This window comes from Thalassophryne amazonica, chromosome 7, assembly GCF_902500255.1.
Source record: "Thalassophryne amazonica chromosome 7, fThaAma1.1, whole genome shotgun sequence".
Classification (NCBI taxonomy): Eukaryota; Metazoa; Chordata; class Actinopteri; order Batrachoidiformes; family Batrachoididae; genus Thalassophryne; species Thalassophryne amazonica.
In genome coordinates, this window is record NC_047109.1 from 78,129,920 (window position 1) to 78,145,956 (window position 16,037).

At 38.4% G+C, this 16,037-nt stretch overlaps 2 protein-coding genes and 1 long non-coding RNA gene across 3 annotated transcripts in view; 2 read left to right on the forward strand and 1 right to left on the reverse strand.

Moving 5' to 3' along the window:
* The window catches only part of tfpt (TCF3 (E2A) fusion partner), a 14,599-nt gene extending 9,902 nt beyond the window's left edge, over positions 1–4,697 (reverse strand). The window contains exons 1-3 of the mRNA XM_034174692.1: positions 4,469–4,697; positions 2,176–2,277; positions 1,719–1,841 (exon numbers count right to left, since the gene is read on the reverse strand). Of these exons, the coding sequence (XP_034030583.1) occupies positions 1,719–1,841; positions 2,176–2,277 (225 nt within the window). The 5' untranslated portion in view covers positions 4,469–4,697. The remainder of the gene's footprint in view (positions 1–1,718; positions 1,842–2,175; positions 2,278–4,468) is intronic.
* A 162-nt stretch (positions 4,698–4,859) lies between these two features.
* Positions 4,860–8,954, forward strand: ndufa3 (NADH:ubiquinone oxidoreductase subunit A3). Its single transcript, XM_034174694.1, has 4 exons — positions 4,860–4,954; positions 5,525–5,599; positions 8,588–8,665; positions 8,761–8,954. The coding sequence occupies exons 1-4, from the start codon at positions 4,948–4,950 to the stop codon at positions 8,850–8,852; spliced, it is 252 nt and encodes an 83-aa protein (XP_034030585.1). The 5' UTR covers positions 4,860–4,947; the 3' UTR covers positions 8,853–8,954.
* Positions 8,955–13,106: 4,152 nt separating this feature from the next.
* The window catches only part of LOC117514309, a 28,428-nt gene continuing 25,497 nt past the window's right edge, over positions 13,107–16,037 (forward strand). Inside the window, exon 1 of the long non-coding RNA XR_004561851.1 lies at positions 13,107–13,399. This is a non-coding gene — a long non-coding RNA (uncharacterized LOC117514309). The remainder of the gene's footprint in view (positions 13,400–16,037) is intronic.

Below are 16,037 nucleotides of genomic sequence, written 5' to 3' on the forward strand. Positions count from 1 at the left end.
AAAAAAAAATCAAAAAAAAAAAATCAAAAAATCACATTGTATGATTTTTAAATAATTAATTTGCATTTTATTGCATGAAATAAGTATTTGATCACCTAACAACCAGCAAAAATTCTGGCTCTCACAGACCTGTTAGGTTTTCTTTAAGAAACCCTCTTATTCTGCACTCTTTGCCTGTATTAATTGCACCTGTTTAAACTCATTACTTGTATAAAAGACACCTGTCCACACACTCAATCAATCACACTCCAACCTGTCCACCATGGCCAAGACCAAAGAGCTGTCTAAGGACACAAGGGACAAAATTGTAGACCTGTACAAGGCTGGGATGGACTACAGGACAACAGGCAAGCATGTTGGTGAAAAGACAACAACTGTTTAATTCCTAGAAAATTGAAGAAACACAAGATGACTGTCCATCTTCCTCAGTCTGGGATTCCATGCAAGATCTCACTTTGTGGGGTAAGGATGATTCTGAGAAAGCTCAGAACTACACAGGAGGACCTGGTCAATGACCTGAAGAGAGCTGGGACCACAGTCACAAAGATTACATTAGTAACACATGATGCCATCATGGTTTAAAATCCTGCAGGCCAGCGAGGTCCCCCTGCTCAAGCCAGCACATGTCCAGGTCTGTTTGAAGTTGACCAGTGACCATCTGGATGATCCAAAGGAGGCATGGGAGAAGTTCATGTGGTCAGATGAGACCAAAATAGAGCTTTTTGGTATCAACTCTACTCGCCGTGTTTGAAGGATGAGAACAACTCCAAGAACACCATCCTAACCATGAAGCATGGGGGATAGAAACATAATTTTTGGGGGTGCTTTTCTGCAAAGGGGACAGGACGACTGCACCGTATTGAAGGGAGGATGGATGGGGTCATGTATCGTGAGATTTTGGCAAACAACCTGCTCCCCTCAGTAAAAGCATTGAAGATGGGTCATGGCTGGGTCTTCCAGCATGACAATGACCTGAACACACAGCCAGGGCAACTAAGGAGGGGCTCCGTAAGAAGCATTTCAAGTGCTGGAGTGGCCTGGCCAGTCTCCTGAACTCAATAGAAAATCTCTGGAGGGAGCTGAAACTCCAAACCTGAAGGATCTGGAGAAGATCTGTATGGAAGAGTGGACCAAAATCCCTGCTGCAGTGTGTGAAAACTTGGTCAAGAACTACAGGAAATGTCTGACCTCTGGAACTGCAAAGGTTTCTGCACCAAATATTAAGGTTTGTTTTTCTGTTGGATCAAATACTTATTTCATGCAATAAAATGCAAATTAATTATTTAAAAAACATACAATGTGATTTTTTTTTTAAGATTCTGTCTCTTACAGTTGAAGTGTACCTACGATAAACATTACAGACCTCTACATTCTTTGTAGGTGGGAAAACTGACAAAATTCACAGTGGATCAAATACTTATTTTCCCCACTGTACTTATGTACATGGGATTTATTATTTTTAATAAATCTGCATAAAAAGAAGCATTTTTCATGTTGTCATTATGTGAGTAGAATTTTGAGTTAAAAAATGAATTTACTCCATTTTGGAATAAGGCTGTAACATAACGAAATGTGGAAGGATTGAAGCGCTGTGAATACTTTCCAGATGCACTGTAAAATCACATTAATGCATCCTTAGAAATTACACAGGAGATTAAGCTGCAAATTAAAAGACACTTTCTGTGCTAAAACCAAAGTGCACATAGGCATGCACACACCTGTTCAATTTCTTTACATCTTCTGCTCAGAGAAAGGTATTTTCTTTTATCAAGGGCCCGTCTCTCTTCATCCTCTTCTGCTCTGCTCTCTAGCAGCTCACTGCTTCCTGGGCCCAGCTCCTCCTGGCAAAAAATACATTTCTGTGTCATTTTCAAAGAGAATTTATCAGTGTTCTTTGGTGTTGCACCTCACAATGACTAGAAATATGATTTCTGCTGTATCGGTATTGTAAGGCACTAACTATAATTAATTTAATTGCATGTACAATGACAATAATAGTCTTTTTCTTCTTCACCCTGGACACACTGGCCCCTTTGACTCCACACAAACATGAGATAATTATGTAGAATAAGACATTAATGAAATAAAATAAAAATGGTTAAATTTCACACATTTGGTGACACAGAACACTCAGTACAGAGAGTAGTACTGTTATTACCAAATTAATGACATTACCTCTTCAGGTCCGAGCTCCACACCGCCGGGCTCCAGCTCTGCCTCCAGGATGTGCCCTCCAAACAAAGGGGGAAGGGCCAGCCCAGAAAAATCCTCCATCATCTCAAAAGGAAGACAGAAGATTATTGTGTTGAAATAATTAGCTGACCAAAAGAGTTTTCCAGACATAACAGTCTGATCATCAATCTGAAGCCCAACTTTCAAGGAGGCAAAACATTTAGCTCATGCAATGCCATTATTACACTAAAATCTGCCTTTTTTGCATCTTTTTGTATTTTTCTGCCTATGTAGAATGCATCGTGCAAAGTTGAGTAAGAGAGGTCCCCCCCCACCCCACCACCAGCATGGGACCCATCAACCCTGAAAAAGAAATGTGCCCCAGACCATCTTTTACAGTTTAAATGCAATTTTAATTATAAAATTATCTTTAAAAAATACTAACAGTATTCTCCCTGTACATGTCAGCTATTTTTTTGCTGGCATTGTATTTCACCTTGCCCTCTATGTTTAATCTCCTCCCTGACATAACTCTCACTTGAAGAGGGGCCTGGTATGATATGATAACATAAAAACCACTTGTAATGACCAAGATGTCAGTTATCTCTATTTTGTTTACTTAAATTTAATCCATGCACCACAGGACACATTAAACAGCACTGAATCCTGCAAAATATTATAATAATGAGTTAAAAGGTCACCAAGCACAGAGGAAGAGAGGTACGTGAAGGTGGAAATGAGGGATAAAGAGCTTCAGGAATAGTGTAAAAAGCAGGGTAGAAACTCACCGTATCTATGTGAGTGAGGACATATGACTTAAGTTTTCTTCAGGGATGAGCCTAAGAAGAGATCTTTTTATTTATTTATTTTTTATTTATTTAACCATGTTCATACTAAAATTCAAGCACTTCATCACCATCGCATGAACGGCATTCAACCAAGGAAGAAGCTATTATCCCCCCCCCCACCCCCCCCCCCCCCCCCCCCCCCAAAAAAAAACAAAAAACAAAATAAAGTTTGATAAAGGTAGTAGAGAAGCTTGAATCTTCGACTGGACTGGGTTGCTTGACGTGAGGACGTTTTGCTTCAAATCACAGAAGCTTCCTCAGCTAAAATTCTTGCTCTGGTAGTCTGACTGAATAAACCAGAAGCCAACAAAAGCTGGAGTTTTTTAACCTAACCAGACCCCTCCTACCGAGAGGCCAATTGCTATAGTCATCAGGAGAGTCGTCAAGGGAGCCATCAGGGGAGGCTTCCATCCCATCATTAGGAGAGTGCACAATAGGTGCTAATTAGAGCTATTGTTTAGTCACTAGCCTATAGCAGTCGGCCTCTCGGTAGGAGGGGTCTGGTTAGGTTAAAAAACTACAGCTTTTGTTGGCTTCTGGTTTATTCTGCTCTACAAGAGTCAAGACAGAAGTCAGACTACCAGAGCAAGAATTTTAGCTGAGGAAGCTTCTGTGATTTGAAGCGAAACGTCCTCACGTCAAGCAACCCAGTCCAGTCGAAGATTCAAGCTTCTCTACTATGGAAACCACCTGGACAACTGAGAGCCTACACAGAAACATTGATAAAGGTAGACAAAAGATGACCTATGATCACCAGGACAAAGGTTGAGCCATCACACCACCACCTTTTTATGTCAGTTTTGTATCAAGGCTTCTTTCTTGGGCTCAATCCCAATTCTCTCCCTTCACTTTTCACCTTCACTTTGCCCAACAAAATGAAGGGAAAGGGGGAGAGTACTGGGATTGAGCCTTGGTCTCCAGCCTTTCAGATCATGATGATGGAGCATCTTTTTGAAAGGTGGGCAATGTCACATTTATATCTGATGCCATAAACTCCTTCAATTTCCTGGATGTAATCCTGAGGTTTTGTTGAACCTCTGGGACAAAAGTTGTTGTTTTGTTTTTTTGTTTTTTTAATTCCTGTGTGTGCTGTCACCAGTGAAATAAAGTCTGGGGTTCTCAAGCTCCCCCCCCCCAATTCATCTATCCATTTGCTTGTATTACCACGAATCTTTTATTTTAGATGGCTCCGAAGGAGGAACCTGATTTGTAGATGTCCAAAATCTTGCTTAAAAAGCCTCATTCACAAATACACCGGTTATAGAGGTAGGTCCTTAAAAACAGAAAATTAATAATTATGCCGGTTAGCCATTCCATCAATTTCTAGTCTTCTGTTCTGTCATCTTCCATGTTGTTTAAATTGACAAGCGTCTTATACATATTTGAAAATCTCACACAGATTGAAATCAATCTTCGAACTGATCCACATTCCACATGCAATTACTTACATTTAGAGTCGTCTGAGCTCCACTAAGCGGTTTTACTCTCCATTTTAACTTCCTGCTTTCATTCACATGACAGAAATAAGAATTTTTTTTCCCGTGGATTTTTCACAGCAAATGCAAAACGAGAGTGGAGAAAGAACAATATAAAAGAAAAGGAACTTGTTTCACACGATGTTTACATCCGACTGGCGAACACATTATACGTCACTTGCTCTTCTTTTTCTATGTGTTTAAGTAATCGGTCCATTGGCGCCACCATCTGGACTGGAATAGCACACAGCGACTTTTTCCTAATTTTTAATGACTTACTTTTAAATCAGCCCTGATGCCCTCATATGTTGTCTTGGCTAGATTTCTAAGAACACTCCGTAAAGTCTGCTGCGTTTCCCAAAAATCGTTTGCTTTCTTATGTCTGCTGGATAATCGAGCGACTACATTTCCCATGAGCACCACGGTTTGGGAAACTACACAAACAAGGCAACATGTCGAGTACGTTTTTTTTTTTTTTTTTTGGTCTTATTTTGCGTCTTCGAAATAATGTTTTTTTATGACTGTTTCACATGATTACAGTTAGATACTTGATTTATTTTGACGTTGTTGACATTATATATAAGAAAAAGATTAAATATGACCTTGGACGTGTTACTAGCTTTGGGCTAATGTTAGCTCTCTTCGCTGTGCCATTTCGCTCCCAAATATAAATTGGTATTTCACGTTTTTGTTTTTTGACCACATAAACAGAAACCTTAGGCGTTCGTTGCATGTGGCGTGCTTTAGACATGCAGTCTGTTTTGGCTTTTTCTTTTTTGAATGGCGTTTCCTGGTTCAGTGTTTTGTTTTCTTGTATTTTGTACACGAGTAAGGTAACTTTAGCCATTCTCCTATCTTTATACGTTAAAAAACATAATGGTAAAGCATACGAAACATGCACTGCCTTATAGTTGAATAATAATACACAGTCTTTAGGGGGTGAAGTGTCTTGAAACCGTGTTGTCACTAATGGTTGTTAGTAGTGTTATGTTATAAGTGGTTAATTTTAATCTGGGTGATTGTCTACAGGAGTGGTCAACTTCCTGAAGGATACTTGGGGTAAAGAGCCTGTTATAGTGTCCTCCTTTGTTATTGCTGGAATAGGTAAGTCATCTCCTAAAACAAAAACATGCAAATGAGAGAAACTGTAAATATGGTAGTATAATATTATGATGGTAACACAATGTTATGTAAAAACAAGTTTGAGCATCCTGACATTCTCGGTACCGGTCACAGCGTAGGGGTTGTCCAGAGAAAATGAAAATGAGTTGGTGGGTGTGTTATTCCATCCCAAGTTATGTTGACACTAACTCAAAACAATACATTGTACGAAGTGGCTATTGATAAGGTACCCTATTCCTTTTTCTAGTGTGGCATCCATTGACAAGCCACCTTCATCATAAGGCGTCAAATAAAAACTGCGATTATCGTTAAAGAAAGAAGGGGATCATGGCGTTGAGGTTGAACAGGAGGCAGTTCTCCCTACCGCATATAGTCACAACCGAGCCATCATAGGGGCGCATTATTATCATTAGCCTTATTTTGAAGGGATTTACAGTCAGCCATTCTTCCATTTGTGCTCTAACTAGTGTAACTGGTATTTACATAATATAATCAATTACATTGACACATCGCTTCAGTCCTAAATTATAAAGGCACACCATGCAACACAACTGCATCCTGCTGATTTTACTTCACCTGAAGCAGTACACAGCAGGCACAGAGAATATCATCCTGTGTCTGAACCTGCTTTGAGCTTCACAGGGTTTTGTATGCATCAATATTTCAAAGTTCCACATGATGGCCATTAGATATCCAGTTGTCACCATCACCTCTGTGTCTTTTAATTCTTTCATTTGTCCAGCCACAGTCAGTAAGCCAGTAAGTTCAATCAATCAATCAATCAATCAATCAATTTTTTATATAGCACCAAAGCACAACAAACAGTTGCCCCAAGGCGCTTTCAGACAGCTAACAGCATAACAGCTAGTAGTGCTAACTCCTTCAAAGTCCCATGTCCACACCACAGCCGTCCTTGTTGAGATCCCAGTCCGATATTATTTCCTCTCTAAGCCTTCATGGTCACACACTTGCAAAATCAGATACATTTGTGACTTTCTCATAGACACAACCGATTTTTGTACCAGGCTGTAAACATTTTTATTTCTGCTCTGATGTTGGATATTTTAACAACATGGACTTGAATGGGAAGAAGGGAGACAATATTTCCTTCCATAAGTCAGTGGTTTTGGTTATTCTTGTCACTTTATCCGTGACGTTTGGTCAATAAACAGGTGTATGTTTCCTGCGTGTGCCTTCTGTGGACACGGACCATTAACTCTTCACTTATGTCTAGTTGATATTTTCCCATGCTAGACCGATGTCTAGTTAAAATAGTTGTTAGTGATTAAAATTGTCCGACAAAACCGACAATTTTTTTAAAATTTGCACCTTAGAATAACCGAGCCACTGCTCTGAGATTATAATGACTCCCGCTGTGCCACTTACAGTCACACCCACGCACAGAGATGTGCACCCACACCACTGACTTCATGAATGAAACTCGGTCAATAAAGGATAATTGTGTAAAAATATAATGTGTAAAAATATCGTAATGGTTTTAGGCGCTGTGCTGAACACAGCAACAGCAGCTCAGTTCAGCAGTGCAGCTGGAACAGATCAGATCTGTGTAATTTTCAACACTAATATTTGGGAATGTGTCAGTGTCAGATGTTTCTGTGTAGGCTCTCAGTTGTCCAGGTGGTTTCCATAGTAGAGAAGCTTGAATCTTCGACTGGACTGGGTTGCTTGACGCGAGGACATTTCGCTTCAAATCGCAGAAGCTTCCTCAGCTAAAATTCTTGCTGTGGTAGTCTGACTTCTGTCTTGACTCTTGTAGAGAAGAGTCACATTGTGCTCATTCTTCTCTACAAGAGTCAAGACAAAAGTCCCAGTTCTTGCATGGCATACTCACCGGACATGTCACCCATTGAGCATGTTTGGGATGCTCTGGACCGGCGTATACGACAGCATGTACCAGTTCCTGCCAATATCCAGCAACTTCGCACAGCCATTGAAGAGGAGTGGACCAACATTCCACAGGCCACAATTGACAACCTGATCAACTCTATGCGAAGGAGATGTGTTGCACTGCATGAGGCAAATGGTGGTCACACCAGATACTGACTGGTATCCCCCCCCAATAAAACAAAACTGCACCTTTCAGAGTGGCCTTTTATTGTGGACAGTCTAAGGCACACCTGTGCACTAATCATGGTGTCTAATCAGCATCTTGGTATGGCACACCTGTGAGGTGGGTTGGATTATCTCAGCAAAGGAGAAGTGCTCACTATCACAGATTTAGACTGGTTTGTGAACAATATTTGAGGGAAATGGTGATATTGTGTATGTGGAAAAAGTTTTAGATCTTTGAGTTCATCTCATACAAAATGGGAGCAAAACCAAAAGTGTTGCGTTTATAGTTTTGTTGAGTGTGTGTGTATATGTATGTATGTATATATGTATATATATATATATATATATATATATATATATATATATATATATACTTGCAGACTAAATTTGGTTCATACAACAGAATTTAGAACATTTTCTGCAGTTTGTTAAATGGGGTCTCAGGGCTTTGAGGAATTACATACACTTGAACAAAAATTGCAGGATTCAGAACTGGACCATATAATCTGATCCAGTTCACACAGGAGGACTAAACTAGAGCCATTTGGAGCAATAATTAAATCATGTTACCAGCATCACAGCATGAGCAGAGAATATTTTTTCTGTAAAGATACCTGATTTTGTTCCATGTAGTAAAATAATTTAAAATCTAGCATAAAGAGATGAATAGGATTATTCTGGAAATAAGAGGAACATCCATAATTCCATTGGTACTGTTTTTGTGGATGAGTTTTCTTAGATTTTGTGATTCTCTTCCAAAAATAAAGTCCCATACTGAGTGCTGCCTCATGCCTGTCTGCAGGTGATCATTGACACAGTTTATCAGTGAGAATGTCTTCTTATAAAATGTAAATCCGACAGTGTGCTGTAGGTGATGTAAAATCACTATTTCCTCAGGTCTTGTTTTGCCATTAATCAGCCCTTGGACAAAGTATGCAGGGATGATAAATAGAGCAACACCGTATAACTATCCGGGTAAGTGCCGGTCATACTTTAGTATTACATGTTTCAGCTACATTTGGTGTGTTCAGTCAAATATTTAACCGTATTTCCTTGTTTTCCTCATGCAGTTCCTGTGAGAGATGATGGCAACATGCCTGATGTTCCATCTCACCCATGTGAAATGAAAGGAGACCGACTAGAATGGTTTAAAAACTTCTGACCTAACTTTAAAAGTAAACACTTGAGCTGTACTGTTGGTTCTTGCCTATTTACAGTAATTCACCAGTTTTGGATGCCCAATAATAAAATTTATTTAAGTGATCTTTTGTCTCACATTCATTGTTTGGATGCATTTACAGTGAGGCAGATAAGTATTTGATCTGCCGATTTTGCAATTTTTCTCACCTACAAAGAATGGAGAGGTCTGTAAGTTTTAGCCTAAGTACACTTCAACTGTGAGAGACAGAATCTAAAAAAAAATTCAGAAAATCACACTGTATTATTTTTAAATAATTAATTTGCATTTTATTGCATGAAGTATTTGACCCACTAGAAAAACAGACCTTAGTATTTGGTACTGAAACCTTTGTTTGCCATTACAGAGGTCAGATGTTTCCTGTAGTTCTTGACCAAGTTTTCACACTGGTGCAGGGATTTTGGTCCACTCTTCCATACAGATCTTCTCCAGATCTTTCAGGTTTGGAGTTTCAGCTCCCTCCAAAGATTTTCTATTGAGTTCAGGTCTGAAGTCTGGTTCAGCCACTCCAGGACCTTGAAATGCTTCTTACGGAGCCCCTCCTTAGTTGCCCTGGGTCTGTGTTTGGGGTCATTGTCATGCTGGAAGATCCAGCCATGACCCATCTTCAATGCTCTTACTGAGGGAAGGAGATTGTTTGCGAAAATCCCGTGATACATGACCCCATCCAGCCTCCCTTCAATACGGTGCAGTCGCTCTGTCCCCTTTGCAGAAAAGCAACCCCAAAAATGATGTTTCCACCCCCATGCTTCACAGTTGGGGTGTTCTTGGGGTTGTACTCATCCTCCAAACACGGTGAGTGGAGTTGAGGCCAAAAAGCTCTGTTTTGGTGTCATCTGACCACATGAGGTTCTCCCATGCCTCTTCTGGACCATCCAGATGGTCACTGGTGAATATCAAACGGGCCTGGACGTGCTGGCCTGAGCAGGGGGACCTTGCTGCCCTGCAGGATTTTAAACCACCATGACGCCATTGTGTGTTAGTAATGTAATCTTTGTGACTGTGGTCCCAGCTCTCTTCAGGTCAATGACCAGGTCCTCCTGTGTTATTCTGGACTTTTTCAGAATCATCCTTACCCCACAAGGTGAGATCTTGCATGGAGCCCAAAACTGGGGAAGACTGACAGTCATGTGTTTCTTCCATTTTCTAAGAATTGCACCAACAGTTGTTGCCTTCTCACCAAGCTGCTTGTGTGTTGTCCTGTAGCCCATCCCAGCCTTGTGCAGGTCTACAGTTTTGTCCCTGGTGTCCTTAGACAGCTCTTTGGTCTTGGCCATGGTGGACAGGTTGGAGTGTGATTGATTGTGTGAACAGGTGTCTTTTATACAGGTAACAAGTTCAAACAGGTGCAGTTAATACAGGTAAGAGTGCAGAATAGGAGGGCTTCTTAAAGAAAAACTAACAGGTCTGTGACAGCCAGAATTCTTGCTGGTTGGTAGGTGATCAAATACTTACTTCATGCAATAAAATGCAAATTAATTATTTAAAAATTAGACATTGTAATTGTCTGTAGATGGATTGTTTGAATAATATATGAACTCATACTGAAATTTCAAAAAATGTTATCAAAATGCAACGCTAATGAAGCTCAAAGTCATGTTTCATATTTAGTGGTTGTGACCCCTTCAAGCGCTCTGAGACATCAACATGGTCACAAAAGACTAAAGTCAACTCCTCCTTCCTTTGAGTTATTGTACAGTTGACTTCAGGCCTTTAGACTAGTCAAACTGCTTTCTTCATTCTAACAGTAACAAAGATAAAAAATAAAGTACAACAAATAATTGTCAAACCTCAACAAAAAAAGAAGTTTTCATATTGTTCAAAAGTCCAAAAGCCATCACGATCTACAGTTCATCACAAGTGTTAGAGAGCATCATCCTGCAAGTTCAGTCCAAAATCACACCCTCAGACAGGCTAGAAGGGTGCTCCTCTCCACCGCAGACATCAGAAAAGAGCACAACAGCCGCACTTCAACCAGCCTGCACTAACAACTCACAGAACACTTTCTCAGCAGCAAAATAACAATAATAGACAGTATGCTAATGTGATTGCCGGCAGGTATAATGAGTCTGAGTCTTGCTTCATTATTATTATTAACAAAATTTATATGGAGGGGAAAGATAGTTAAGTACAACACCACTATCTTTGACCATTCACTCATTTTCTGTACCTGCTTACTCCATTCAAGAGTCACGGGGAGCTGGACCCTATCCAAGCAGTCATAGGGTCAGAAGCGGGGTGCACCCTGAACAGGACGCCAGTCCATCACAGGGCCACACACAGTCTCACAAGCGCCAATAGCTTAGCTTATGGCAAGCTAAAAGTGGACGCGCTCATTATGGCCGAACAACTCTCCAGTTTCTGGGGATTCTGTGTTAGTACGCTGCTGTGCTTGATGAATTCCTGCTCAAAAAGTACTTCCCAGATAATTGTGATATATTCCTGTGAGATAATGAGTATATTTCATCCACATTAATTCTAAAAATTACCAGTAATAAAATTACAAAGGTAATGGTTTGATTACCATTTACAGTTGGCGATGAAAGACTTGGTTGTTAACGTGTTAAAATCTGAACAAGAAGCTGCACTGAAAGAGACCTATCTGGGACAAAGAGACATTCTGTCCTATTGTCGCTCTAATGAGAGCGGCACTGAGCAGGGTTAGGGCCACATATAGACAGACACATTTATACTACAGTCTGTTTAAAAGGACTGATAACTGAAATATTATTTAATGCAGTATGTGTCTGTTCTGTATTATGTTTACTATTAATGGACTTTGAGTTGATGTTGGAAACTATATAACCACCAACTATTTTGAGTTCAAAGATTTCACGCTTAATTCTCTCTAGACCTTTTAAGAGCTACAATTCTTGTATGTTTGGAAGAAAAGTCTCAATTCCACTAACAGCAAATTTATGTATACGCTTGATGCGTTTCTGTATTTGTAAGCACTGCAAAGAAAAAAAAAAAAACATTGTTCCAAAGTGAAACAACAGTCATAAAAACCAAGTATGAACACCACACACATTTAAGCATCTTCTATGAGCTCGAATAAGTGTTCAGTGTATCCACTTATCAAGATGTTTATTAATGCTGCCACTTCATGTTACAAATTATTTTCAACAACTCTGGTTGATCACATTAATCTTCAGGGTGCTTAACAAACTGATTTACAGCCATTACAACACATACACTGTAACGGATTACACAAACTTAAAACTTCACATTTTAAAAGGTGCTTTGTTAGTGGAGATTTCAGAGCTACGCCATATTATAGTGGAGCAGCAGCTTAACTACAATTTCCATAACAATTGTGCATTTTGTGATAAAAGCATCAAATTTGGCACACATATTCTAAATGAACTAATGTTTATTTTCAGATATGGAACCATCCTGGAACTGATCTCAAATGAGCTACAGGGTCAATAAAGTATTACACAGGGGATAAAATTACTCCAATGCTCCAATCATGTTGAAAACTATACCACATTATTTGGCTGATCATAACATTCCAAAAAGGTATCAGTTTCAGTTTGTACAGGGGTCAAAAGTTAAAGTTGCTACAATTTTGGTCAACAGTGATGCAAATTACTGGTTGAAATAAAAGGATTTAAAAAATGGAATAGTTTTGACTGTGCTGAATGGTTGGTCTCCAAAGTAAAGGTCAAACAAGGTCGACGTCCATTGGATTCTATGACGTGTGACATATGTTACCCCGTAACATGATAACTAAGTATGACAGATGGTGCAAACTATTCCTTTTTAAAATACTATGAACTCAACCATTAATCTGCATATTTTTTTACAAAAATTGTAGCCACTTTAAGTTTTGACCCTTGTACAAAACTGAAACTGACCTTTGTCACCATTTTTGCTGTTTTTACCTCATAACTCCAGAACATTCAGTTGTAGATGGTCCAAACTATACCTTTTTGGAATTGTTATGATCAGACAAATAATGTGGTGTAGTTTTCAACATGATTGGAGCATTTTAAAATTTTGACCGCTGTGTAATTCTTTATTGACTCCTGTAGCTCATTAGAGGTAAGCTCCATGATGGTTCCATATCTGAAAATAAACAATAGTTAATTTAGAATATGTATGCCAAATTTGATGTTTTTATCCAAAAAATGCACAATTATTTTGCTATGCCGCCCAACTATTACTTTGGAGATCTTAAATTTACAATGATCACTTGCTCAGATGTTGGTCAACTTCCTGAATGCTTTCTTCTTCACTTTCATCACAGTCCTCTCACCATCTGCCTTGTTTTGTTTTGTTTTGTTTTTACATGTATGTTTTAAGATTCTGCTCAGTCTTTTTGGTAAATGTGATTTGGGACTGACATGGCATCACAAAGCCAAACTAAAATCAAAAGTCTAACGTGGAACCCTCAATGACATGCTACTTTCTAAAAACCACTTCTTTTGATAAAGACACCATCCATACTTTGAGCCTTAATGTGTGTAACACTGTAGACCCCAGAGTTTGTTTTTGTTCTGTAGAATGTGTATATTTAACAGATACCAATTTACAGATTTGACCCACTGGACCCACAGTCAAATGAACTACTCTGTCACTTCTGCAGTTTCACCAGATATGGGTTCAGTGAGTACTTAGTTTATGTTTTTATCTTAGATTTAAAAAAAAAAATCAATGCAGTAATCTATATTCACAAACACTAATATATGATTTTACAGCAGCAGAATGTTAACTGGTATAAAGTCAGAACACAGACTTTAAACACACAAATTTCACCCACATGGTCTTGAAATACAATTACTTGCAAATATTTGGGCTCCACTGTGCAAATTAGTACTTTTTATACACATCAAAATTAAAATATTTAGGGTTCTTACACACACACAAAATAAAGTCTTAAAAAAGTTCTTTAAACGCAAAGTGAAAAACATCTTTACAAATGATGTAATATAATCTAAATTAAATATTTCTTATTGACTGCTTTAAGTGAGCTTTAAGGCATCATCTTTACATCAATCGCATCACTTTTCTAAAGCCAGCTAGCTGTTTAAAATGGAATATAGAAAATTATGTTTTTTTTAATAAAATTTAGATTATAATGTCAAGATTTGTTTTCACTTACTCATATCAGAATTTTAAAAAGAAATCTGTTTTTTTATTTGATTTAATAAGAAAATAAAATATGTAATTTGCCCAGGGTACCTAAATATTTGCATACAACTGTATAAAGATAAAAAAAAAAGACATTAACATAACACAATGTCACATGTACATTAAAAAATATCAAATTCTCTTGGAACCAAAACTATTTTAATAGAACTGGATCATTTTTGTCTAATTACTTTTTAACTTCACCTGCACAGAAAATACTGAAGCCAAGAAATTTAATTGGAAAAATTAAGTATTTTTAGAGAAGGATCCTGTCCTGTTCATGTGACAATTCAGTATAGTGAAGATGAAATTACACCGTAAGTAAATAACCTGCAATTAGGAACCAGTCCTTAAGTCAACAGAACTAATAAAAAGAGAAGAATGAAATGAAAATGAAAATTGGAACCAAAACAAAAATAAAACTTACATCATGCTAAAAAAAAAAGAAAAAAATGTACTGCAAAACAATAATAATAATAATAAAAAAGTTTTCTCTCAGTAGGGAGGACCAATCAAAGATTAATGTTTCTGAATTAGCAACATGCAGCTTGGTGATTTCAGTCACTAAGCTCACAGACTCGTGTTAAAACACATCATAGACCTGCTTCATACAGCTGTGGTCAGATGTTTACATACACAGCTTGTGGACATGAATGTCACAGTAAAATTGAGTTTCAATAATTTCTTCAACATACAGTAGTGTTCAGAATAATAGTAGTGCTATGTGACTAAAAAGATTAAACCAGGTTTTGAGTATATTTCTTATTGTTACATGGGAAACAAGGTACCAGTAGATTCAGTAGTTTCTCACAAATCCAACAAGACCAAGCATTCATGATATGCACAATCTTAAGGCTATGAAATTGGGCTATTAGAAAAAAAAGTAGAAAAGGGGGTGTTCACAATAATAGCAGTGTGGCATTCAGTCAGTGAGTTCGTCAGTTTTGTGGAACAAACAGGTGTGAATCAGGTGTCCCCTATTTAAGGATGAAGCCAGCTCCTGTTGAACATGCTTTTCTCTTTGAAAGCCTGAGGAAAATGGGACGTTCAAGACATTGTTCAGAAGAACAGCGTAGTTTGATTAAAAAGTTGATTGGAGAGGGGAAAACTTATACGCAGGTGCAAAAAATTATAGGCTGTTCATCTACAATGATCTCCAATGCTTTAAAATGGACAAAAAAAAAGCAGAGACGTGTGGAAGAAAACGGAAAACATCCATCAAAATGGATAGAAGAATAACCAGAATGGCAAAGGCTCACCCATTGATCAGACAGTTAGAAGACGCCTGTGTGAAGCTAATTTATTTGCAAGAATCCCCCGCAAAGTCCCTCTGTTAAATAAAAGACGTGCAGAAGAGGTTACAATTTGCCAAAGAACACATCAACTGGCCTAAAGAGAAATGGAGGAATATTTTGTGAACTGATGAGAGTAAAATTGTTCTTTTTGGGTCCAAGAGCCTCAGACAGTTTGTGAGATGACCCCCAAACTCTGAATTCAAGCCACAGTTCACAGTGAAGACAGTGAAGCATGGTGGTGCAAGCATCATGATATGGGCATGTTTCTCCTACTATGGTGTTGGGCCTATATATCGCATACCAGGTATCATGGATCAGTTTGGATATGTCAAAATACTTGAAGAGGACAAGACAATGACCCCAAGCACACTAGTAAACGAGCAAAATCTTGGTTCCAAACCAGCAAAATTAATGCCTTGCAGATGTGAAGAAATCATGAAAAACTGTGGTTATACATCTAAATACTAGTTTAGTGATTCACAGGATTGCTGAAAAAGCAGTTTGAACATAACAGTTTTGAGTTTGTAGCGTCAACAGCAGATGCTACTATTATTGTGAACACCCCCTTTTCTACTTTTTTTTTTACTAATAGCCCAATTTCATAGCCTTAAGAGTGTGCATATCATGAATGCTTGGTCTTGTTGGATTTGTGAGAATCTACTGAATCTACTGGTACCTTGTTTCCCATGTAACAATAAGAAATATACTCAAAACCTGG